Source organism: Staurois parvus, unplaced genomic scaffold (assembly GCF_062004578.1).
Source record: "Staurois parvus isolate SC_StPar_1 unplaced genomic scaffold, SC_StPar_1.0 ptg000629l, whole genome shotgun sequence".
NCBI classification, from domain to species: domain Eukaryota; kingdom Metazoa; phylum Chordata; class Amphibia; order Anura; family Ranidae; genus Staurois; species Staurois parvus.
Genome location: NW_028318425.1, coordinates 867,228 through 894,376, shown reverse-complemented (window position 1 = coordinate 894,376; position 27,149 = coordinate 867,228). Strand labels below are relative to the sequence as shown.

Genomic DNA, 27,149 nt, shown 5'->3' with positions numbered 1-27,149 from the left:
AAAGAAGTGCAGAAAATGATAGGCTGCTCAGCTAAAGTGATCGCAAATGCTCTAAAATGGCAACCAAAACCTGAAAGAACCTGAAAAAACGTGGAAGAAAGCAAAAAACTACCATTCAAATGGATAGAAGAATAGCCAAAATGGCAAGGACTTAGCCAACAATAAGCTCCAGGAAGATCAAAGAAGGTCTAAAGTAACCTGTGAGTACTGTTACAATTAGAAGACGCCTATGTGAAGCCAAGCTATCTGCAAGAAGCCCCCGCAAAATCCCACTGTTGAAAAAAAGACATGCTGAAGAAGTTACAATTTGCCAAAGAGCACATTGACTGGCCTAAAGAGAAATGGCGCAACATTTTGTGGACTGATGAAAGTAAGATTGTTCTTTTTGGGTCTAGTGGCCGGAGACAGTTTGTCAGACGACCCCCAAACACTGAATTCAAGCCACAGTACACTGTGAAGACAGTGAAGCATGGTTGCGCAAGCATCATGATATGGGGATGTTTCTAATACTACGGTGTTGGGCCTATTTATCGCATACCAGGGATCATGGATCAGTTTGAATACATCAGAATACATGAAGAGGTCATGCTGCCTTATGCTGAAGAGGAAATGCCCTTGAAATGGGTGTTCCAACAAGACAACGACCCCAAACACACCGTAAACGTGCAACATATTGGTTCCAGACCAACAAGATTGACGTTATGGAGTGGCCAGCCCAATCCCCGGATCTTAATCCAATAGAAAACTTGTGGGGTGACATCAAAAATGCAGTTTCCGAGGCAAAAACCAAGAAATAGAGAAGAACTGTGGAATGTAGTCCAATCATCCTGGGCTGGAATACCTGATCACAGATGCCAGAAGTTAGTTGACTCCATGCAACACAGATGTACAGCAGTTCTCAGAAACAGTGCTTATACAACTAAATATTCATTAAGTTATTCAAAGGAAAGCAAAATCTTCAAACATTTTTCAGTTTATATAGTGAATGTTTGAGTTTGTAAAGAAGAATACAAACACTGCTATTTTTTAAACAGTCTAATATTCACTTTTCTTCAATTATTTTAGAGGAACAACACAAATTTGATATATTTTTCTTCATGTTTTGATTTGGAATAGAATATGTAGTGTTCCCAATGCATTTGTGTGTATGGAAATAAAAGCTATTAGAAGGATTTTGAGTAGAGATGAGCGAATTATTCAAAAATTCGATTCGGCTGATTCTCCGAATTCGCGGAATAAATTCGATTCGAGGCGAATATATTCGCTGCGAATTTAACTTATAAAAAGGGTGTTTCTAGGCTTCAGAGAGCCTTTATATTAGTGAAGAACACTGTACCTTTAATTTAAATGCCCTTGGAGTCTGCTGGGGAAGAGAACTAATACTGTCAGTCAGTATGACATGCAGATGAGTGCCGTCGATCTTAGAATCACCGCACACTTCACTCATTTGGGCAGTCACGGGGCCAAAACCAGAGTGTGGAGCCACAGTGTGGCGGTGGAGGCAGCAGCAATGGGAGGCCATACAGCACCCTATGACAAAATGGAACCCACCAGCAGTGTGAGGAGACCTGAAAGTGGCACATGGCAGAGTGTGGCGATGGAGACAGCAGCAATGGGAGGCCGTACAGGGACCCATGACACACTCTGGACCTGGCAGCAGCATGAGGAGGCGGTACAGGGGCCCATGACAGATTACGGGCCTGGCAGCAGCAGTGGGCAGGCGGTGGATGCAGCAGTATTCGGAAGCCAAACACAGGCCTCGGTTAAAAAGCGGAAGCCTTCAGCAGCGTGAGCAGACGACAGAGGCACATGGCGCAGGGTGGCGGTGGAGGCAGCAGTATTCGGAAGCCATACACAGGCCTAGGTTAAAAAGCGGAAGCCGTCAGCAGCGTGAGCAGACGACAGAGACACATGGCGCAAGGTGGCGGTGGATGCAGCAGTATTCGGAAGCCATACACAGGCCTAGGTTAAAAAGCGGAAGCCATCAGCAGCGTGAGCAGACGACAGAGACACATGGCGCAGGGTGGCGGTGGAGGCAGCAGTATTCGGAAGCCATACACAGGCCTAGGTTAAAAAGCGGAAGCCGTCAGCAGCGTGAGCAGACGACAGAGACACATGGCGCAGGGTGGCGGTGGATGCAGCAGTATTCGGAAGCCAAACACAGGCCTCGGTTAAAAAGCGGAAGCCGTCAGCAGCGTGAGCAGACGACAGAGGCACATGGCGCAGGGTGGCGGTGGAGGCAGCAGCAATGGAAGGCCATACAGCACCCTATCACAAAATGGAACCCACCAACAGTGTAAGGAGACCTGAAAGTGGCACATGGCGCAGGGTGGCGGTGGAGGCAGCAGTATTCGGAAGACATACACAGGACTAGGTTAAAAAATGGAAGCCGTCAGCAGCGTGGGTGGACACTTTGGGTGGACAGTCGTGTCCTCCGCGGAGTTACAATACCTCCTGCCGCACTAAACACGCGCTCCGATGCCACGCTACTGGCCAGGCATGACAGCCTTTCAAGGGCAAATTCAGCTAGTTGGGGTCAAAGGTCAAGTTTCGTTGCCCAGTAGTCAGGGGGATTGTCTACCTCGGTTGGCAGGGTGCTGTCCAAGTAGGCCCGAGCCTGTTGTTTGAGGTCCTGCTCCAGGTCCACCTGATGCTGCTGCTGCTGTAGCTGGTTAGTAGTTTCCTCACTGCGCTGGTGAAGAAAGCTACTCATCATCGACTGCAGACTGAGGCAGCCGCTGCTGGTGGAGCTGCCACTGCTCCTACCACCCCACCCCTCCCCTGCTGCCATGGCAGCAGAACGCGAGCGCACAGGGCCCACAGTGTCTGAGGATGGACGTTGGCGCAGAAAGGCAGAGACCAACTGACTACATAGGTGGTTTTTATAGTACTTTATTTTGGCCTCCCTCTCAGCAGGTGTGAAAAAGGCCACCATTATGAACGGTAGCGAGGGTCCAATAAGGTGGACAGCCAAAAGTCATCCCTCTGTCTGATGGTTATTATTCGGCTGTCGCTACGCAAGCAACCGAGCATGCTATGGGCCATTTGTGCCAAGGAATGCGAGGGACTCCCTGCCTCCATCTCCACAGCATACTGCCACGGTGCATCTGGGTCCTCTGTCTCCTCCTCCTCCTCCTCTACCAGATGCTCCTGCTCCTCCACTCCTGTCCGCTGAGTGGAAAAACCACCCATTTCACTCAATAATTCCTGAGCACCAATGTCCTCCTCTACCTTCTCCTCTTCTTCCTGTCCTGCCCCCACAGGGGTCATGTGGCATTGAGATCTGTGCGCCACGTCTACCGCACCCTGACCAGCCATTGTTAACAGCATTTGTTCCAGGACGTGCAACAGAGGAATGACGTCGTTCATCCCATAGTCCTGCCGACTCACGAATAGCGTGGCCTCCTCAAAGGGCCTGAGCAAGCGGCAGGTGTCACGCATGAGCTGCCAATGGCTGACATCTAAGTTACACAGGGGAGTACCTTTATCCGCTTGTAACATCAGGAAATCGGTGATGGCCTTTCGCTGTTCGTAAAGGCGGTCTAACATATGTAGGGTTGAATTCCACCTTGTTGCAACGTCGCAGATCAGGCGATGCTGTGGAATTCCGTTCTGCCGCTGCAGCTCAAGGAGGGTGTGCTTTGCGGTGTAGGAATGGCTGAAATGCATGCAAAGTTTACGTGACATTTTAAGGATGTCTTGCAGTGGGATGGTGGATTTTAGGAACCGCTTGACAACCAGATTGAACACGTGAGCCATGCATGGCGCATGGCACAACCTTCCTTGACGCAGAGCAGACACCATGTTCTTTCCGTTGTCGGTCAACATGGTTCCGATTTTCAGTTTGCGCGGAGACAGCCATCTGTCGATTTCTCTGTTCATTACACTCAGAAGTTCCTCCCCTGTGTGACTACGTTCGCCAAGGCATACCAGGTGCAGCACAGCGTGACACCGTTGCGCCCTGCACATGTGATATGCCGGTCGGGTAATGGGACTTGGCACGGGGGTGGCGGCTGAGGACACGGCGGAAGAAGAGGTGGTAGAGGCGGACATCTTTGCTGGACCAAGGACGTGCAAACGTGGAGGCAAAAGCGGCGTGACCTGTCCAAGTTGCTGGTGCGGCTGTGCCGGCACCACGTTCACCCAGTGGGCCGTAAATGACATGTACTGTCCCTGACCGTAGTTACAGCTCCACACGTCGGCGCTGCCGTGCACTTTGGCAGAGACCGACATTCTCAAAGACTGGCCCACCATCTCTTCTACATGTGAATGCAGGGCTGGCACTGCCTTTTTGGCGAAGAAATGACGGCTTGGCACTCTCCACCGCGGCTCGGCACAAGCCATCATTTCTCGGAAAGGTGCTGAGTCCACCACTTGGAAAGGGAGGGACTGCAGCACCAGCAACTTGGACAGGAGGACGTTCAGCTTCTGCACCGTCGGGTGCGTGCTCGCAAACTGTTGTCTCTTGGAAACGGATTCCAAGAAAGACTGCTGACGGAATCCGTGAAGAGGAGTAGCAGGAGAAGGAGCATCTGAATGAGCGGAAGATGCCAACGAGCGACAACTCCCCTCAGCAGAGGTGTTGGAGCCTTGACTGGCTTATAGAGGGGGCGATTGACGTCGGGTGACGGAGCAAGTAACGGAGCGGGTGATGGAGCGGGGGCTGGGGCAGGCAGAACCGCCGTATCTTTATCACGGTTTTCCCAGGCCACCGAATTGCGACGCTGCATATGCTGACGTAACGCTGTAGTCCCAACATGGGCCCCCTGGCCACGCTTGACTTTCTGGCCACATAGTCGACATACGGCTACGTTTACTTCCTCGGGCGGCTTGACGAAAAATTGCCACACCGCCGAGTAGGAAACTTTGCCCCCGCTACTCCTCACTGGCTGACTGCTACTTCCTCCGTGCACACCGGCACCACTACTGGCCGTGGTGGTAGGCTGCAGTGGAGCTGGTGCTCTACTCCGTGGCCGTTTGCCTCCACTGACACTGCTGTGACCCTGCTGCCTCCTGGGCAACCCACCGACTGTTTTGCTCGCTGCCAAGCTGGCACCCTCTTCTCCTGATGATGCGGAAGCAATAGCCTGATGACGACGAGGCTGCCAAGTGCGATCAGCCTCATCATCATCAATTAGGGTCTCCGCGTCACTACTAGCCCCCTCGGCTGCGTGTGGGTCAGGAGACAGACCTGTCTCTAGACCGGCTACCGAGCCACTCTCCTCGCCAGTACTTCTTCGCCTGGCTGCTGAAGAGGCGGATGTCTCCCCCCGTTCCTGACCGCCCTCTGTTAGCTCTTCCTCACTGTACAGTGGGGCTGAACCCACAGCATGCGATACTTCGCTTGGTGAGGGAACACCAAAGGACAGGGGCAGGTAGAGGACACGTGATTTCAGTGGGCTTGCTCCCGGGCCATGCCAACTAACGGTTGTGTCTGACGTACCCACCGACCGTTGGCTGTAGGTGTCAGAGGTGACCTGGGAAGAGGAAGACGACCGAGTCAACCAATCGATGACGGCAGGGTTGTCGGTGGAGACACGACCGCTGGATGACACTGGAAGCACTGACCTCTGGCTGCGATTAGTGCTGCCTCGACCCCTTCGTCTGCTGCCACGTCTGCTCGCTCCTGAAACATTGCCTCCTCTGCCACTCCTCTGCGTGTTGTCTGACATACTCTTTAATTCAATAGTGGTTGTGAAGCAGAAAGTAACGATTCTGTGTCCCTGAGTAACAATTCTGTGTCCCCGAGTAACGATTCTGTGTCCCTGAGTAACAATTCTGTGTCCCAGAGTAACGATTCTGTGTCCCTGAGTAACGATTCTGTGTCCCTGAGTAATGATTCTGTGTCCCCGAGTAACAATTCTGTGTCCCTGAGTAACGATTCTGTGTCCCCGAGTAACGATTCTGTGTCCCCGAGTAATGATTCTGTGTCCCTCAGTAACGATTCTGTGTCCCTGAGTAACAATTCTGTGTCCCTGAGTAACAATTCTGTGTCCCTGAGTAACGATTCTGTGTCCCTGAGTAACGATTCTGTTTCCCTGAGTAACAATTCTGTGTCCCCGAGTAACGATTCTGTGTCCCCGAGTAACGATTCTGTGTCCCTGAGTAACGATTCTGTGTCCCCGAGTAACGATTCTGTGTCCCCGAGTAACGATTCTGTGTCCCTCAGTAACGATTTTGTGTCCCTGAGTAACAATTCTGTGTCCCTGAGTAACAATTTTGTGTCCCTGAGTAACGATTCTGTGTCCCTCAGTAACGATTCTTTGTCCCTGAGTAACAATTCTGTGTCCCTGAGTAACAATTCTGTGTCCCTGAGTAACGATTCTGTGTCCCTGAGTAACGATTCTGTGTCCCTGAGTAACAATTCTGTGTCCCTGAGTAACAATTCTGTGTCCCTGAGTAACGATTCTGTGTCCCTGAGTAACGATTCTGTGTCCCTGAGTAACAATTCTGTGTCTGTCCCTGAGTAACGATTCTGTGTCCCTGAGTAACAATTCTGTGTCCCTGAGTAACGATTCTGTGTCTCTGAGTAACGATTCTGTGTCTGTCCCTGAGTAACGATTCTGTGTCCCTGAGTAACAATTCTGTGTCCCTGAGTAACGATTCTGTGTCCCTGAGTTTCGATTCTGTGTCCCTGAGTAACAATTCTGTGTCCCTGAGTAACAATTCTGTGTCCCTCAGTAACGATTCTGTGTCCCTGAGTAACAATTCTGTGTCCCTGAGTAACAATTCTGTGTCCCTGAGTAACGATTCTGTGTCCCTGAGTAACGATTCTGTGTCCCTGAGTAACAATTCTGTGTCCCTGAGTAACAATTCTGTGTCTGTCCCTGAGTAACGATTCTGTGTCCCTGAATAACAATTCTGTGTCCCTGAGTAACGATTCTGTGTCCCTGAGTAACGATTCTGTGTCCCTGAGTAACGATTCTGTGGCCCTAAAGTCTCTGTGGCCCTAACTCTGTCCCTAATACAGACAGGTCTGTCTCTCTTGAATGACTGGAGGCTAATGGAGAATTCTAAGATGGCCGCGATTTATAGCTCCACCATTACACAGTGCTGGCTGGCTGGCTGCTGATTGGCTAATGCGATCACATGTCATGAATGAATGCATTATGGGTCAGCGCGCCTTGTCTGCGCGCCTTCCCAGAGATCCCCGCTCCGTCGTCACACATGTCGCCGCCATTTTTGGGAAAATTCGATTCGTGCATCCGAAGTTTGCTAATTTTCGGATTCGGCGCGAATCGAATTTTTCCTAATCTTCGAAACGATTTCCACTTCGCCATGTTCGATTCGCTCATCTCTAATTTTGAGCTTTATTCACTTTTTTCAACACACTGCTATTATTTTGAACACAACTGTATATACCTACAGAACAGACAATAATGCATAGTCCACATGTGTTTATCTGCTGCTTCACTGCAACTTTATTATAGAGAAAAGACATAAAGTTTAACCATAAATGCAGCTACACACTTATAAACACTGCCATCTATTTGTTGAAGAATATATCTCTACTGGACACCTGTATTGATGTAGTTGTCGCACACAAAATACATGAACATTGTATTCCAACCAGGGGCGGACTGACAACTCATGGGGCCCCCGGGCAATAGGGGATCATAGGGCCCCTGTGTCCTTGCCCAAACTCAAAAAAGCCTATGAAAAAGGTACCAGGGGCATCTCATGGGGCCCCCTACTGACCCCGGGCCCTCGGGCAGTGCCCGAGTTTCCAAATGGTCAGTCCGCCCCTGATTCCAACATAAACATACAACAAGAACATTAGTTCCTACCCATTTTTCCCGCTTATTGCTGTTGAGAGCAACTGAGAGGGCTCACAGAGGCTCAGTCCAGGTCTACAAGATGCTAGACACAGCCCCACTGATGCAGTTTTCCTTGAGAGGTGTCAGGTGGTTCTGAGCCCCTTTGTCTATCAGGTCCTGTAGCTAGTGCAGGGACACCATTAAATTTTATGATGAAGGATTTGCTGTCCACTATAGCTTTTATGGGGCGAGGTAATAAAAATCACCTGTCCTCTCTTCATAGTTAGAAGAGGAATTGGTGGACAATGAGGAAAAAGCAAATGTGGGAACCTGAATAAGTCTTGGGCACAATTTTAGGCCTTTTTTAGGATACAATGCTGAGGTACCTGAAGCACATCTCATCCCTAATGTACTCTCTGGAGAGGTTGGCTGATTCTCAATCTCCAGAGTTCGGCTTTGATGCCAACTCAGCATTTGATATGTCTGGGCCTGCTCCTGGATAGGTGATTCTTCCTCAAGAAAAATACCTGGCTTTGAGGAATCAGGTGTTTTTTCTTGGAACACTGACACATGTCTCAGTTCATGAGAATGCTAAGGAATATGTTTACCTCATTTTCAGCAGTGCTTTTTACTCAGTTCCATTCCAGAACTTTACAACAGAGTGATCTGTTACCATGGGAGTGGAGGACTCAGTCATTGATCTCTCCAACGTCCCTACATTCCAATACTAATGGTCTCTAGACTGGTGGATGTAGCCCCTAAGGTTGGAGAGGGAAATCTTTTCTCCCTTTTTGTAGGAAAGTGCTGACAACAGATTCCAGCTTAACTTTTTGGGGAGGAGTTCTGGATTGCTTTTCAGCACAAGGAATGTGGTCTCATCAGAAGATTTCGTTACCTGTCAATATACTGGAACTGCAAGCAATTCACCTAGTTCTGCTTAAGACAGACCAGTTGCAGCTTCTTCCAGTGAGGGTTCATTCAGGAACTGCCATGGCTGCAGCATATATCAATCTTCTGGGGGAACCAGAAGCCAGGCAAACCAAAAAGAAGTGGTCCTCATCCTGTCTTGAGCAGAACACCACTGTCAGGGATCTCCACGATCCCCGAAGCGATGGTCCCGGCGCAGGCGCAGTGCGCCGCCCTGTGCAGGGACACGGGCACTAGGTCCGGGCCGGCCGCGGCGTTCGAGTTCGCGCATGTGCAGTAGAAACCACGGCCACCCGCTGGGCACCAATGGCAGCGCAGGGCGGGATATTTAAATGGCCCTGAGCTGTCATTCAGTGCCTTCTGGTCTTACCTGCATCCTGTATCCTGCAAACCTGTGCCCTGTAAGTTTTTGACCCGGATTGTACCTGACCTTGCTATATTCTCCTGTCCTGACCCTTGCTTTGCCTGACCTCTCTCCTGGATGCCCCCTATTGGATTTGACCTGCTGTTGCTGACCTGGCGTGTGACTCTGCCCGCTGCCTTGTACCTTACCGTCCTCTCTGTTACCGACCCGGCCTGTCTGACCTTGCTCATCCATCCATCCCTCGCAGTGGGGTCTTCAGACCTCCTCATATCAGACTCATTCCCGTGGGAGCCCTCGGCGCATACCACTACCACTGACGGACGTACCCAGTAGCCACAACCTGGTCTCTGGGTGCTCCAAGTCCATCCCCACCATCAGGGGCCCTGGTGAACAAGCACTCTGGGACTTAGATTCCGTGCGCTGGGGACGTCTATTCAGTGGAGTGCTAGTGGTACCGCCGGGCGGTCCCTTACAACCCTGCTCTGTCTGTAGTCTTGTGCTGGGGGTAGGGAAATGGCAGGTGGATTTCCTTGGCTATCAACATTTGGTGATGGAGGAGTGGGCTCTCTAACTGGAGGTCTCGATGTCAGTACTGGCACAGGCTGGGAATTAATTTGTTGACATTCAGTTCAGTATGAGACTGGGCAGATTTCTTGTCAGGTCCTTGTTGGATGGCCTGGTGATGTCATGGGACCAGTTCTCCCTGTCTTAGGCCTTTCCTCCATTACATCTCTTTCAATGTCTGCTTCGCAGGTGGAAAGAATCCTGGCAAATTTTATCACACCTGAATCAGTTGGTGCATGGTCCTTGGATTCTTCCAACCCGACCAGACTCCCCGTTGTAAGGTCTGATCTTTCATCCTTTTGTTATGATTGGTTTTTGACTGCAGTCAGAGTTTTGATGGATAAGGGATTTCTGTTGACGTCCTGATGAAGCTGGGGTTCCTGGCGAAACTTGTTGTACCAAGGACCAAGGACTTTGTAAGTGTCTGAAGTTTGTGTGTGGAGGGTGTGAGAGACACTAAGGAGGACAGTTCCAACACCTCTGCTGAATTGCCATGCTATTCTGTCTGTTGCCCCCATCCCATCTGCTTTATCTGCCTTCCCTGATTTATGCTGCTGTGGTTCCACATCCTTTATTAGCCTGCCATGGAAGATCTGGTGATGTAGAGCACTGTCTCTTTACCATTTGCTATACATGCTGCCTCTGTTGCTTTGAGCCTTTCTGCTGAACTATTATCTATCTAGGGGGCTATGAGAGATACTTATTTGCACAGACACTGCATTTAGCTCCCCCCTTTGCTTACAGGACTGTGTGCTCAGTATAGAAGATTCGCTCATCTATATCCATGGCTTTGCTACTACTACATTCCTAGTCCAAGCAGAAGCTTTCTGAATGAATCAATATCTGATTGATCAAATAGTTGCAATCACCTATGTTTTTTACACCCGGTGATCTTGTTATGCTTCTTGTTAAGCTTGAGTGAGCTATATTTTGGTTGCCCAGAGCTGTTCTAGCATTGTGATTATTTACCTTTGGCTCATTTAATTGATAATGGGTCACCATGATCCTACAGCCTCACTGATAGGACACCCTTAGGTGGAGGATACATACAGCTTTTTATCGCAGAATTTAATGCTTTGATATGTTATAATGTTATAATGTGAGCTGTATGAATATGTGTGTGATGTCTAGAGTACTCTTTGGTACTAAGGCAACGTTGCCTTGTTTTATTACGGTTGTGGAAGGTGGTTTATTATTTTTTACAGTTTTTTGTATAGATTTTGGTAAATTTAATAAAGATTTTTTCTATTATTATTGTGTATAATTAATTAACCTGTCAATTTATGCCCCAGAGGCTCAGTATATGGCCCGTTTTGGTGAATTGCTCTGTACCTACCTGTTTTTTCTTTTCTTAATGTCTGATGCAGTCATCCTCACACTTTTAAAAGCCAGAAAGGCTTCTTCAGGGAAGATTTACCACAGGACCCGGAAAGCCTAGATGACTTAGTGTGGAGTGTGTTATGCTTTTCTCCAAACAGGATTGATATGAGACTGGCCTTGAGTATGACCAAGTGACAGATTTTGACACTGGTAGTCTCTTTCAAAAGTCAATTGCTTCTTGTTCTCTGGTGTGTACCTTTGTTCAAGATGTCATGTGGATTGTTCTTCCAGTGAGGTCACTGTTTACTCCAGAGGATCTCAGCTTGGTGTTATCAGTTTGCAGAAACTGCCATTTGGACCGATGCAAGACCTTACTTTAGTTTTTTTTTTTTTGCACCAAAGGCGGTTTTCCATTTTTACATTTCTGGTACTTCATCATGATAGATGGTTGTTTGACCTCAACTGGATTTTTTGCCTGCTGCAGTTTCAGCTTTCCATGTCAACCAGGTAGTCAAACTGTATTTGTCTCTCCATCAGGACTAAAAATCAGGGTTACAAAGTTTATAGTCCTCTATTTTCTCGTTGCCTTCCTCAGCTTATCTCTCAAGTCTATGACTTGACAGAGAAGTTCAACCATTATCCCATGATAATTCAGTCTGCCAGGGGTGTTGCTGCCTCTTGGGCTATCTCCCATCAGGCTTCAGTGGCTCAGGTCTGCTAATCTACAATCTGGCCTTCAATGTTCAAGATTTTACCAGACAGATGTTAGAGCCACTGAGGATGCTGCTTTTGGTCGCACTATTTTACAGTCTGCTATGCAGATTCTTTTTAGTCTGTTAGTGCTGGCTGTGTCTTCCTTCCCTCATGGGCATTGCTGTAGGACAGGAGTTTTTAGGGGGCCAGCAGGAGTAGAAAAATTCCTGGTGTAAGTGGGTGTGTCCCCTCTTTGATATTAGAGGGAGGAATAATGACCCCTCATTGGTGTCAGTGGGAGAAATAGTGCCCCATCATTGGTGTCAGTGGGAGGAATTCTGCCCCATTGTTGATGTCAGTGGGAGGAATAGTGCCCTGTCATTGGTGTCAGTGGGAGGACTAGAGCCTCGTTGTCAGTGGCAGGAACTATGCCCCACTGTTGCTGACAGTTGGGGGGGATGCCCCCCAAGGGCCAGATAAAAGCAAGCAAAGGACCTCATTTGGCCCCCGGGCCGCAGTTTGGAGACCACTGCTCTAGGGCATCCCTATGAGTATGGAATATTATGGTCGATCTATGTCCTGTGATGTATTCCAAGAAATGGATTTTACAGATAAGTACAGAATCCAGTTAATAAATGTACCACTACTTGAGTAATTTAGCTTTGAAGCTCAAGCACCCTACAGTTTCCAACCTTCCCTTGTCTTTCTAAATAATTATTTTTGCATTGTAAAAACCCAAAGCACAACAGAGTAGATCCTCTATGGATGGTGAAACATTTAACCAACTGAGGGTGGATTATGGCCAATCACAAATGAAATTTTAGTTCTTGTAAACCATTGTCAATCTGGTCTTCAAAGACATTCTTTTTCTGTCCATTTTTTAGCCTGGTAATGACCTCCACCCAACAGACGAAAATGGAAAACTCATCTTTAACAACACAGACCTTCGAGACACGTGGAGGGTATTGCATTTTAATGTTCAGATTCCAAAATTTAAAGTATTGGCAAATTATGACAATTTGGGGTCACTAGATGATATTCGTTAAATATGTTACAGAATTTACCATCTTTTTTTAATCCCAGGCCATGGAGGACTGTAAAGAAGCTGGACTGACCAAGTCTATCGGAGTCTCCAACTTGAACCGCAGCCAGATTCAACTGATTCTCAATATGCCAGGGTTGAGACACAAACCAGTTTGTAACCAGGTGACGTATGCGAATAGGCCTTCCTGAAGAAACCACTTTTTTTAATGGATAATGAGAACATATTTTTATTGGTACACATTATAGGAAAATACATGTTTATTTAAGGACTCATGCACACTTGGTGGCTGGACTGGTACTAAGGTTTAGTGATGTATGCAATCAAGGACAAGCGCCAATGGACTCTATCATCTGTGTCTATTATGAGGGGTTCCCACCACGCGTGTGCTGAGCTTCTCTGTCTTCACACTTGCTGTGCTCATTGTATGGGGCTCCCACCCTCACTTCCTGTCTGTGGCAACCATACAAGAAATCAGGAAATGGAAAACTAGGACAGGAAGGCACAGATAGCAATCGAAACATTGTAGGAAGTTCAAACTAAAAATGTTTTTTCTTTTTGTCTGTTTCCCAGTGACAGGAAGTGAGGGGACATTTCCCCATTAGGGATACTGGCAGCAGTTCTACCTTGATAGAAGCTCCAACCTTTCCGTTCTCTATCCAAAACAAAATACAAAGTTGTGGCTGGAGTTGGGACTCAAGCCTTTGTTTTTACCTAAGAGAGAAAAGCACCATCACAAATCAAGTATATATTTTTTTAACATTCAAATATTTTATTATAAATTTTCAAAAATACCATTTTTCATATACAAAAGCTAATAAAACCACCAGAATAAGATATTCATATTTATCCAAAAATATATCAAGATATTAGCATTGTTCTTGGTATCCTTTTTCCCCTTTTCCCTTCCCCTCCCTCTTACCTATACCTCCCCTGCCCCTAAGCCCTCCCCCGCAGCCCTGATTATGTTCTTTCCTACTCGTTCTATTAATCCTATTCAAAGAATATTACTTTTTTAAATTTAATATTACAACTATCCTCCATGACTTCTTTTCTCTAATACATTTATTCCAGGTATGAGTTTGACTTTTTAAATTCCTCCCACTTTTCCCAGCTTATATGAAAAATCTCCATCCTATCTTCATCCATATGGTAAAGTTCCTCCAATTTGTAAGTCCTCTCCACCCTTTCTATCCAATCCTTTACTCTCGGTGCCTGTTGTTCCCTCCAGAATTTGGGGATCAGGCCCTTTCGCTGCATTCAAGTAGTACACTAATCCGATTTTTTTTTATATTTTTTTACCGAGAGCTCAGAGCCATAGAAAAGACAAATCTCAGGTTCCTTTGGAATATTGACCTCCATTATTTCCTGTATTAAGTGTACTATACTTCCCCAGTACTGTATTTTATGACACTCCCACCACAAGTTAAACATTGTGCCTCTATCTCCACATCCCCGCCAACATAAAGGTGAATTATCTCCACTTATCCTATGTGCAACACTCGGTGTAATGTACCATCTTATCAAGAATTTATAGTTCATTTCTACCTCCTTCATATTTACATTTCTGTGAATTAAACTATACATTTTCTTTTGTTTTTTTCTCAGCAATTATTACTCCTAAATCCCTTTCCCATTTCTCTATAAATAGTGGCCTTATATCCATACTTAAACCTGTGAGTATCATGTATATTTTAGAAGTCCCGTGCTTCCCATCTCCTCGTGTTCCTAGTAAGTGCTCGAAGGGGTTCCAATCCTCTTTTTTTCTTAGTGGTTTTGAGAGGTTCCCTATAAAGTGTTTCAACTGAAAATAATGCCATACATCCATTCTCATGAATATTTCCCTCTTACTTTCCAATTCCTTAAGTGAACATATATCCCCTTCCTTCATTATATCTCTTAATTGTGCTTCTTTCTTCTTTATCCACTTCCTTGTAATACTTTCTTTACCTGGAGGGAAAGACTCTGTGTACCCAAGGGGCATTAGCAGTGAATTAAATTCCCATCCCATTTGTTTGTGTAGAACATCCCAAACTCTTAAAACATTACTTGTAAATAAACTTGTGTTATCTGCTAATCCATGGTACTTAGGAGGCAACCAAATATTTCTGCTTAAATCCATACAACTTAGTGTGTTTTCTATTTTTACCCAGCTTTTCAAAAATCTAACCAGTCAAAAATTCTTGCCAATATTACTGAATTATAGTATCTTTTTATGTCTGGTACTCCCAAACCGCCTTTCTCTTTGTCTCTACTTAGAATATCATAACTACAGTAATTCTAGGTTTCTTATTCCTCCAGATAAATCTTGTCAGGATTTTTTAAATTATACTAAAGTATACCTCGGGTAGTTCAATTGGTATCATTTGGAATTTTATATAACATTTTTGGGACAATCACCATTTTTATCAAATTTATCCGTCCAATCCATGACTGAAATCCCCATCCTAATTTCTTTATTTCATCTTTAATCTCATTTAATAGAGGAATATAATTTAATCTATCTAAATTTTTTATAGATACCGTCAATTTTATACCAAGATATTTTAATTCTCTTTCTCTACAGACAATGGAAAATTCCTCCTGTAGCATTTTTTTTATCTCTGTTTAGAAGGTTTATATTTAAAATCTCTGTTTTAGTTGGATTATTTTTTAAATTTGACATCTCACCATATTCTTTTAAAGATTTCATTAAATTTGGCAGTGTTATCCTTGGGTTTCACCCTCCACCTTTCTCTCTCTCTCTCTCCTTCATATCTTCCCCTTCGTTCTCTAGAGTTTCTCCAGACTAGTGTACCTCCAACTATCCCATGTAATCTAAGGCTGCCAAAGAGTCCCAGGCTGTCTACTACCTCCCCATACCCTTCTTCCTCCCTTCCCCCCTCCCTTCCCCTACCCCCCCATCCCCCGCCTTCACTTCCCCCCACCTCCTGCCTTCCCTTCCCCCCAACCCCCATCCCCTTTTAGGCTACTTTCTTGCCTATCAATAATTTGTGGTCCTAACCCCACCTTTGATTCGACTTTAGAGTGAAACTCTAACCATGTACGTCCCTCCAGTATTCATACCTAAACCTCCGTGTCCAGCCTTACTTAAAAAAGAAAAAACTCAAAGATCCTAAGAAGGAGGCAGAAATAGAGGGAGATAATGAAGAAGAGAAAAAACAATTCATTCAATTTCCCCCCTTCCTCCCGTCTTGATCCTTTTTACTATTTCTACTCTCTATTCCTTCTTAACACTACCTGCCATCGCTCTTTTTCTTTAGCCCATATCTCCCCTTCTTCTACTTCCCACCCAGGAATATCCATTTTCTGTAAATCAAGTCTCTCACAAAAGTCACTCAAGTCTTCAGGATATCTCAATCTTGCTGAACGACCGTTTTTCCATCCATTTAAACACGCCGAGAATCCCCAGCTGTATCGAATATTCTGCTTTCTCATCAGCTCTAATAATGGTTTCAGAGATCTCCTTCTTATCAGTGTTTCTGTTGCTAGATCAGCAAAAATCTGTATATTTATTTCTCCATATTTTATCACTGTTCTTCCTTTTATCTTCTTCCAAATTTCTTCTTTATCTCGATAGTTATGAAATTGCACAACTCTCGGATTATCTTTTCTGCCTTCTTGTTGATGTCTTCCTATTCTATATACTCTGTCCATTTTAAGAGTCTCTGATGTAGGTCTGTCCATTATAGTATTCAGCATTTTCCTTATTATTCCCATTAGATCTTCTCCTTGAGAGATCTCTGGAAGACCTCGTATCCTTAGGTTACATCTCCTATCTCTATTCTCCTGATCTTCTATTATATATAGTAGATTTCTTTGTTCTTTTCTTGTTTCTATCGTCCGTTTTTCTAACTTCTGATTAATTTGGGTATGTTTATCCACTTTTTCTTCCGTCTCCTCCACTCTTAATAATATTTGCCCCAGGTCTTTGTGCATTTTCGACATTTCTTGTTTTATAGATTTCTCAAGTCCTTTAAACATTTCTGCTATTTTTGTTTTAGTGGCCAGCTGTGAGCTCTTGTTCTTCTACATTTTCCATCCCCACTTCTTCTTCCATTTATTGACTACTATTGGCTATTCCTAGGGATAGTCTGGAGTTTTCTCCAACACTGATTTCCATCTCACTCCTTTCAGATATTCCCTGTTGTCTTTCTGGGGTCTGTTTCTCCTGTGAGGGTATATATTTTTTAATTGAGCCTGTTTGGGAAGCCTTAGGCCCACCTCCTTTAGGCACTTTATTTTTCTTATTGTCCGCAATTTTTTTAAATTTTTCCGGATTCTGAAGATTTATTTTTTAAACTAAATATCCAAGTTATGATCAATTTTATAATCTTCCAGGGGAATTTCTCTCTACTTTCTTCTTTTCCTCTCCCCCCCTCTCCTAATCTCCTCTGCCAAGTTCCACTTCTTCTGGGTCTTTATTTGTTTTTATTTTATTCTCCTTCCACTCCTTTCTGTTATTTCCTTCTCCTTCCTCTCTCTTCCTTTAGACCCCCTGGGTGAACCCCCCCTTTAATTTTACAGCACAACTCTATTCCCCCACATTCCTTCCATCACAGCAGTCTGCCGCTCTCACTCACCCTCCTGTCGCCTTCTTCACTTTCTCCTGGGTGAGGCGGCTTAGATTACTTTCCTTTGGGGGGTTTCAGTAGTTCAGGCAAGTTGCAGAGGAGGGGTTCTCCTGTCTTCAGTGGGAACCTGGCAGCCACAGTCCCTTATATGAGAAGGGGGGATCCAACGTCTCCTTCCCTCAGAGAACGCCGGCCGGCTTCCCCACCTCCCAGTGCTTCCTTGCGGTGGGTCACATGCGTACTCCAAGCTCCGGGAAGTATACGGCACCGGACTGAAAGTGCGGCGATCCCGCTGCAGCAGCCGCCTCTCTGGGAGATCCCTGGTCCACCCAACCTCCACAGCCGATTCGCACCAAGTGTCTCCTCTACCGCTCCGTGGGGACCGCGCTCCTCCACCAAGACCACCCCTCTCACTGGTGAGTCTTGCTCTCCTTGGGCATTTCTTTGATAGGCAGGACACGGAGGTAGTTGTGAGCTGAAAGCCCTCACATCGGGCTCTCACTCCATGCCATGGTCAGGCTCCTTCCGGAATATGAAATCAAATATTTTAATACCAGCAAACATACACGAATCTCTTTGAATCACATTTAATATGATTATGAAATGTTGCTGCCTTCTTCCATATCCAGGTAGAGTGCCATATATACTTAAACCAGCACAAGATGCGGGAACTCTGCAAGTCACATGACATCAAGCTGGTGGCCTACGGAGTTCTGGGCTCCACCCGAGATCAAAACTGGTAAGGAGTTACTTTATCATTAACATACAGTGCCTTGAAAAAGGATTCATACCCTTATAAATTTTCCATATTTTGTCATGTTACAACCAAAAGTTGTAAAAATATTTTATTGGGATTTTATGTGATAGATCAACAAAAAGTAACACATAATTGTGAAGTGGAAGAAAAATGATGAATGGTTTTCAAAATTGTTTACAAATAAATGAAAAATGTGGTGTGCATTTGTATTCAGCCCCCCTGAGTCAATACTTTGTAGAACCATCTTTTGCTGCAATTACAGCTGGAAATCTTTTTGGGCATGTCTCTACCAGCTTTGCACATCTAGAGAGGGACATTTTTGCCCATTCTTCTTTGCAAAATAGCTCAAGCTCTGTCAGATTGGATGGAGAGCAATTTTCAAGTCTTGCCACAGATTTTCATTTGGATTTAGGTCTAGACTTTGACTGGGACATTCTAACACATAAATATGCTTTTACCTAAATCATTCCATTCTAGCTCTGGCTGTATGTTTAGGGTCGTTGTCCTGCTGGAAAGTGAACCTCCGCCCCAGTCTCAAGTCTTTTGCAGACTCTAACAGGTTTTCTTTAAAGATTGCCCTGTATTTGGCTCCATCCATCTTCCCATCAACTCTGACCAACTTCCCTGTCCTTGCTAAAGGAAAGCATCTCCACAGCATGATACTGCCACCACCATGTTTCACAGTGGGGATGGTGTGTTCAGGGTGATGTGCCGTGTTAGTTTTCTACCACAAAAAGTTTTGCTTTTAGGCCAAAAAGTTCAATTTTGGTCTCACCTGACCAGAGCACTTTCTTCCGCATGTTTGCTGTATCCCCCGCATAGCTTCTCGCAAACTGCAAACAGACTTCTTATGGCTTTCTTTCGACAAAGGCTTTCTTCTTGCCACTCTTCCATAACGGCCAGATTTGTGGAGTGCGTGACTAACAGTTGTCCTGTGGACAGATTCTCCCACCTGAGCTGTGGATCTCTGCAGCTCCTCCAGAGTTACCATGGGCCTCTTGGCTGCTTCTCTGATTAATGCTCTCCTTGCCTGGCCTACATTTATTTTTTTATAACCTAACCCTGCTTTAAATTTCTCCACAACTTTATTCCTGACCTGTCTGGTGTGTTCCTTGGCCTTCATGATACTGATTGTTCACTAATGTTCCCTAACAAACCTCTGTGGGCTTCACAGAACAGCTGTATTTATACTGAGATTAAATTACACACAAGTGGACTCAGTATTTACTAATTAGGTGACTTCTGAAGGTATTTGGTTCCACTAGATTTTAGTTAGGTATCAGTGTAAAGGGTTATATAAAATCACTCAGATGGGACGTGCCTCCTGATAATATGGATAACACAGGCCTTTCAGAGTGGTTCCAGTTCTTTAATAATATTGGTATTGACCTACCTAAATTTCTGATCACACCGAAAAAGAAAAAAACCCTCACCTAGATTCAGAGATTAATCTTATACAAGAAAAACTCATCCCATATAAGGATAGAGATGAGTATAAAAAGGAATCTGATAAGTTAAAAAACTATTTAGAAAATGTGTAAAAAGAACAAATAACTAAGAAAAAGAAAAAATATAATAGAGATTTTAAAGATTACTAGGAGAATCTAGTCTTTAAATGGCAACTTTCACTTAAAAGATATTTCTATCTAACCCCATAGAACTTAACAATAGAAGTGCCTCTAACCACTCCACTCTAAGAAAAGCCTCTACATACAACCCACCTCCACAACCCCGTTCTCATGTTAATATATTTAAGGAGTTAGTCTTAAAAGATCTGGAAGAACTGAAGATAAAAAAGTCCCCTAAAACCGACTCTACAAAAGGTATTGAACTTCTCCTGGAAAGGAAAGCTTTGGTCATCAGGCCAGCTGATAAGGGAGGGGGAGTGGTCATCCTCAATAAAAGCGATTACATTGAGGAAGCATATAATATACTTAAGGACAATACCACATATACTCCTCTAGCGAATGACCCCCTACTAGCATTCAAACAAGGTTTGAAGAACATCATTAAAAAGGGATTTAAAGATGGGGTAATTAATAAAAAAGAAAGAGACTTCCTATGTTCTTCAGCATCAAAGTTCCCTATCTTTTACATACTACCAAAAATACATAAGAATCCGTCAAGACCACCAGGGCGACCGATTATCAGTGGGATAGGGTCCCTAGCTTCAAAAGCAGGTGAATATATTGATTACTTCCTGCAGCCACTAGTATCGCAGATTCCTGCCTACTTACGCGATACAAAGCACGTATTGAATGCCATTAAGGATATTACGATCTCATCCAATACTTTTTTAGTAACAGCTGATGTTACTTCGCTGTATAGTAATATTGCACACACTGATGGTATGGAAGCAGCCAAGTTTTATTTGGAAACATACAGCACCTTATCACCTCTCCATATCGGTTTTATTCTGCAAATTTTACAGTTTGCTATGCAAAATAACTACTTTTGGTTCGACCATAAGTATTTCCTACAAACCAAAGGTGTTGCAATGGGGGCTAAATTTGCCCACAGCCTAGCAAATTTATTTATGGCTTACTGGGAGGAATTTTTAATCTTTGCCAGGGAATGGCCTGAGCTAATTTTTTACAAAAGGTATATTGATGATGTATTTTTATTATGGAATGGGGAGGAGCAGTCATTATTAAACTTTATTAGCACATTAAATGACAATAAATTGGAAATTGAATTCACGTACACCTATAGCACCAAGGAGATTAACTTTCTAGATCTCTCTTTATTCAATAAAAAATGGAAGAATCACAACCAGTTCCTATTTTGAAAAAACGGACAGAAATAGTTTCATTCCACTAGGCAGTTGTCAGCACCCAACTTGGTTAGCCAATGTAAGGGAAAATGGAGCAACCATTTCTAGATATAAATATTGATTTAGTTCTTTATCTCTCTCTATCCTTGTCTTGGTCTTCACAATGACACAGTTACAATGAATAGAGCTTTATACAGCTGTGTGATTGTTTTAGGGCTTTATGCATAGATGCATGTACTCCTCTCAAACTTTTTAATGACCATGACCAGACTTCTTTGACATCCTGCTAAACCCAAAGGACAATGGAAGTAACAATAACATGTAGATAACTATTCGCATCTCAATGAGTTACACCAAAGACACAGATGACTCTTCAAAGAAAGATCAGATAGCTAGGTACCACCCACTGTAGAGCATATAAATTGTATTAGAAAGCCCTAGTTAGATTAGAGCATAACTTTGAATCCAACACCATGTATTGTTCTGCTCTCCCTGCATGGAGGTCTAGCTACATGCTTGTATAATAAACATCTACTTTTCAATCCGGCTTCAGCAGTCAAAATGTTACTGGAACCCATGAGTTTTGGGTTTCCCCGTCAATTTGGTCCTTCGAGCCGGAAAGGGAAACTCTACAGACATCGTTTAGACACAGAAGGACAGCACAACCTGGGAAGTCATCTCTGCTGGCATTGGTAAGCTAACTTTCTGCTTACTATGATTCCCCTTGTGCTGTGCCTTTTTCTGTAAAGTCGATGTTGTGGAAAAGTACCCTTTCCAAGAACCTTGACTGTTGAATTTTTTTCTTTTCTTTTTACTTTCCATACTATCTGTTACTTATTACTGTCCTTTTGCATGAATGTGTTCTGCTGAATGATTTGCCCTATTTCAGGTGCAATGTGTGGTTAGGTAGGATCTCTGCAGTTCCTGTTACCGGGCGACTGGGCAGGTCAGGGATCGGGTCTTCTGCCTCAAAATATCTTGAGGTATGACTGATAAGGTACTAAGTGTGGTGGGGCCACGTGGTCCATTGCCATGGGTGACAGGCTGCTTAAAAAACAGCACTGCTTGAAACATTAGTACCAGTTTTGATTGATGAAGCTTTCTTCTTTTTTTCTCTTCTGCGTGGCTCTCCATAAAGTCACACCATAAGTAGAGGAACTGTCTTTTCTATTCTACAGCAGTGTCTATAGACTGATGTGGAAGACTTTTTAGGGAAACAGAGCTGTCAGATACTATACTTTCTCTAAAAAGTTCTATAATCTTTTCCTATTGAAATTTTGGTTGCTTTGGTTGTACTGTATTGATCTCTTTATGCACTGCCATGTGTTTTACATATAAGTGGACTGTCTCTCTTTTTGTAGAAAGAAGTATTTTTTTTTATAACCGTATAACCGAATCCCCTCAGCCTATGTGACTGAGGTGTCCCTGTTCAGTCTGTGTGGCTGATTTATGCATAGTATAGTCTGGTATATATCCTTGGCCAGGATTGGGGGCCAGATATACGGTTCCTGCTATTATCTAGGTATATCGTATCTTTGCATATGATCGTGGGGGCCTAGTAATAGATGAATTCTGACATTATCTAGGTATATCGTATCTTGCATTTGATCGTGGGGGCTTAGTAATAGATTAATTCTTGAGGAAGTCTCACCACCGTGTGAGATGGGGAATTGTACCACCGTGTACACCCCAAATGGGTATCTGTGTGATCCCACCGGGAGCTCCTCCTGGATTGCCAAAGTACATGATATATAACTTTGGAACAGGAGTGGCTAAAGCCCTCAAGGAATGGAACCAAGGCACACAGGGGTTTAGTACCCCTAGAAGGGAAATTTCACCTTAAACTCTTGAAAGAATGTAAAAAAAAAAAAAAAAAAAAAGGGTAATAATGAGATCTATATATAGATTTGAGGTACAGTCCAGAAAAAAAATATAAGAGAGAGAATGCAGCCTTATTAGAGAAATGTGCTCATATTTGTGTCTAGAATTTAAGCAAGCTAATTGTGAGAGTATGTTGTGTTAAGATGTGTGAGATCCATGGATTGTATGTTGTATTGTCTGGGATGACTGTATTAATGTGCCTAAAGTGCCCTGTCAGCAAAATATCTGACAATACTGATTCAATATCAGTGGCATAATGATTTGTTTTGTTACTTATGTTTTAAGGTGATGTGATGTTGCACGTAAAGGTAACGAGTCAATACCATGTTGGTCATGGCAACATCTAGAAGATAAACACATTTTGACCTTAAAATTACTAAATTTTGAATTTTGACTTTTAGAAGTTTAAACAAATTGAGACATGATTGGGGTAACTAATCACTTAAAATCGTAAAGCTATAAGTGTAATATGCAGAAGTTTTGCACTTTCCAATTTAGGAATGTGATAAATTTAATGTAGGAAAAAAAAAAAACATGTAAAATTGGTTTGGACATTTAAGCCACACCCATTGCCGTTATTAACATTTATAAAAAGTCAAGGGGAATATTAAAAGAATTAGTGACATGTAAAAAGCATTTTCACTGATCTTATTTAAAGTTTAAAAATCAGGAGTGCTGTCTCATATGTTTAAGGTGCTGACAGCCCACCGAGTGCTGACCCCCCTTTTTTTCTTTAACACAGGTTAATTGCATGGTTTGTATATGAGAACAGCTGTATGGTCATGCAAATTTACTTAGCCAAGTGAACTCTAAAAGGAAATCAGATGTTAATAGGGAATTGTTATGTGTATTCACTATCTTGTGTTTGTTTTTTAGAAGATACAGTTTTGGAAGTTTCCAAGTGTTCAGTATGGTGAAGTATAACTCTTGCACACGAATGGTAGCTTACTAAAAGGTTTACATTGAGCTGATCATTTTTAACCATGGTGTATAATAATAATTTTTTTCTTAATGGTATACCATAAACAAAATCCACGTGGTAATAATTAATTTGACGTCAATAATTTTTGGTATTAGAAAAGTGCACTGTTAGAACAACTAAAAGAGAAAAATTTTAAAAGTATGTACTGTATGTTTTGTTGTTAGATCTTTAACCATTGGTTTATTAGAAGGAAAGTGTCATGTTTGTTACTAAATGTAATTGATGCTTATTCATCAGATTAGATCAATGCCTTGGTTGGACTTCTTTCAGGCTTTCAGAACGGAAGATCACAACCTTCATAAAAAAAAAAAAAAAAAAAAATCAACCAATGGAAGTATTGTTCCAAATTGTTTTCTTCCTTGTTTTATTACTCTGTTTTCTTTTGTAAATACTTAAATGTTTCACCCCCATTAGCTGATATCGGTGTAGTTGGTTAAGTTTGTACCTTCTTTGGAAGTTCCTATTTTCCTATTTATTGGGTGTTAGATCTTCTTTGTTGTGTGTTCTGATCTAACATGTATGGGCTCTGGTATTAACGAGTTCAACACTCTAAGGGAGGTCCCCAAACGAACCAGACAAAGCCAGAAATCCCCTGATACCAGTGACAATAAAACTGAGCATTTTCTATCTTATAAAGTTTTTATATTATCGTGAAAGTTTGACTATTGAGTTGAATAATTGTTTCTCTATTTTAACACCTATAATATCCTAAGAAATATAATTCATGTATGTTAGTGTTACTATATTGATTGTTAAGCTCAGTTAGATATTGTCAAGATTTTAAATTAAAGCTATGTCAGGGTCTTCAGCTTTTCTTCAGATCTGTCTCCTCTATTTCCAAAGAGCAGCAGGGGTATGCTGGTACATGTAGTTCCATGACTTTAAATTATAAGGTTCTGCTGTTGCCTATTGTCCCACAAGACTTGTGTTTAAGGCTGCTTAACCTCCTGCTGATGATTTAATGAACCCAGCCAGGCCATCTCTTCTCATTCTAATGTGGCTCATTGCCTCAGGCTTTACACCTTAAAGGTCCTAGCAGATTGTCTCTGTGTCTCCGAATGTGTTTCAATCCTGTTTCCTGTTTGGTGTCACCGTACATCTCTATCTGCTCTTAGAGACTCCTGTTTGTTTGCTTGCTTTACTACCTACTCCTAGTTTTCTGTTCCCAGTGTCTGTGTGTTTCTATGCATGTCAGCTTGAACTGAGCTCCCAACTGTCCAGTGATCCCTGTGCCTCATCACTGCAAGGGGTTCTTATTTATCAGTTAGTAATTCCCAGTAGCTTCCTGCCTGGGTGAGTACAAGGACCGCAACCTGGGGACTGTCTGCAGCAAACCCATCTCTACCTTCAAGAGCTCTGGAGAAGACAAGGCAGTTCCTTAGACTCTGCGCCTCGGCCCTTACAAGGGCCCTCGCCCTTGTTGCATGTGCGGACATGCTGTGTTCTCCCCAGATGATACTGTTGGGTATCCTTCCGGTCTTAGAATCCTTGATATATCAGCTGTATCCTGTGTGCCTGCATTCCCTGTGAGCCCTGATCCCCAGTGCTACAAATGTTTCTTACTAGCATTTTGTGTCCTGCTTGATTTTAAGACCAGTGCCCCAGTGCTGAACTGTCCTCCTGCCATTCTTCTAAGTCCTGTATTCTGTGCTCTCCAAGTCTCCTGTCTCTGTGCTTACATGTTCCTGGTCACTGATCCCAGCCATACATGATAGGCCCTTTTTAAGATGGCCGATTGTTTATGATTGAATTATGAATAGTGTAGTTAAGTTTGGATGACGACTGAGTAACACATTATACAAAGTGAGAATGGTTTCTCCTCGTATTAAGATGGATTTCCTTTCTTTTCTTCTAGGTCTTATTGTCTCTATAACACAGATTTACTTCGGCAGAAAAATAAAAACGCCATGGCTTCATGGGCATTTTTGTTAAATACCTAATGTTGGACTAGCAATCTGAATGACGCCATCTTCAAAAATATCCTCCCTTATTCCTGGACTTCTTGACATCAGCCACGAACAACAGTGATGGAGAAAAGTGGTTTCAAAACTTTTAAGTATCTGAAGAACATTTCCACTTATCATTTCAGCTGTCCATGAATAGAAGTCAAAGCTCAATTTGCTATAATTGCAGCAGATCTGCACACCTACCGGACGTTTCTTGTCATGTGGACTGCGATGGTCCTGAAGAAAATATTATGTATGAACATTGTATGAGTTCTTAGGTGTTGCAGTACAGTCTTATGGAGGACTAGCTGTCAAGGATACATTGGAGGAATCAACTACAGACTTGGCGTTCATAAACAGTTAGCCCAACACACAGTTTTTTTTAGACTTTTTGATTTTTAATTTTTGTTTAATGTTTTGCATTTTTCAGCCTTTGTGAAGCAAAATTAGATTTTTCTGCAGAAGTAAATTGGATGTGTAAATCAGGAGAAATATGGACTAGAAAGAAATATTAGGCAAACAAAGTGAGATGTATGAGAATTTAAAGGAGGGGAGGAATTGTAAAGTAAATATGTTTCTCAAATTTCTTTTTATGAAGGGATAATTGTTTGGACAATATGATGTCCAAGAGGAGGGATTGTAAGGGAAAATGGAGCAACCATTTCTAGATATAAATATTGATTTAGTTCTTTATCTCTCTCTATCCTTGTCTTGGTCTTCACAATGACACAGTTACAATGAATAGAGCTTTATACAGCTGTGTGATTGTTTTAGGGGTTTATGCATAGATGCATGTACTCCTCTCAAACTTTTTAATGACCATGACCAGACTTCTTTGACATCCTGCTAAACCCAAAGGACAATGGAAGTAACAATAACATGTAGATAACTATTCGCATCTCAATGAGTTACACCAAAGACACAGATGACTCTTCAAAGAAAGATCAGATAGCTAGGTACCACCCACTGTAGAGCATATAAATTGTATTAGAAAGCCCTAGTTAGATTAGAGCATAACTTTGAATCCAACACCATGTATTGTTCTGCTCTCCCTGCATGGAGGTCTAGCTACATGCTTGTATAATAAACATCTACTTTTCAATCCGGCTTCAGCAGTCAAAATGTTACTGGAACCCATGAGTTTTGGGTTTCCCCGTCAGCCAACATACCAAAGGGACAGTTTTTAAGAATCAGGAGGAACTGTACGGACCTTGAGACATATCACACACAGGCCCAAAACCTGAAACATAAATTTCTTGAAAAAGGATATGCCTCAAAAAATTTAGATGACATTATTCAATTAGTAGCAAAGGTCGACAGGACTGAGTTACTGAGGGATAAGAACAAACAAAAACAGTCCCAAGTATGTCCATTTGTAACTACATACTCTATGCAATACAGAGCCATCAACCGCACAATCTATAGAAATTGGAACGTGTTGAAAACAGATCCAATTCTCTCAAAAATCCTACCAGAAAAAGCGGAAATTATATTCAGGAAAGCAACAGCTCTTCGCCACCGAGTGGCACCTAATGTCATTAGTCCACCAGAGAGAATTACCATTTTTAA

General features: G+C 43.3%; 1 protein-coding gene across 2 annotated transcripts in view; it reads left to right on the top strand.

Moving 5' to 3' along the window:
* Positions 1-27,149, top strand: part of LOC149449343 (prostaglandin-E(2) 9-reductase-like) — a 71,273-nt gene that overhangs the window by 19,507 nt on the left and 24,617 nt on the right. For both annotated transcript variants that reach the window (XM_089693373.1, XM_089693372.1), the window contains exons 4-6: positions 12,510-12,587; positions 12,709-12,831; positions 17,871-17,980. In XM_089693373.1, the coding sequence (XP_089549499.1) occupies positions 12,510-12,587; positions 12,709-12,831; positions 17,871-17,980 (311 nt within the window). The remainder of the gene's footprint in view (positions 1-12,509; positions 12,588-12,708; positions 12,832-17,870; positions 17,981-27,149) is intronic.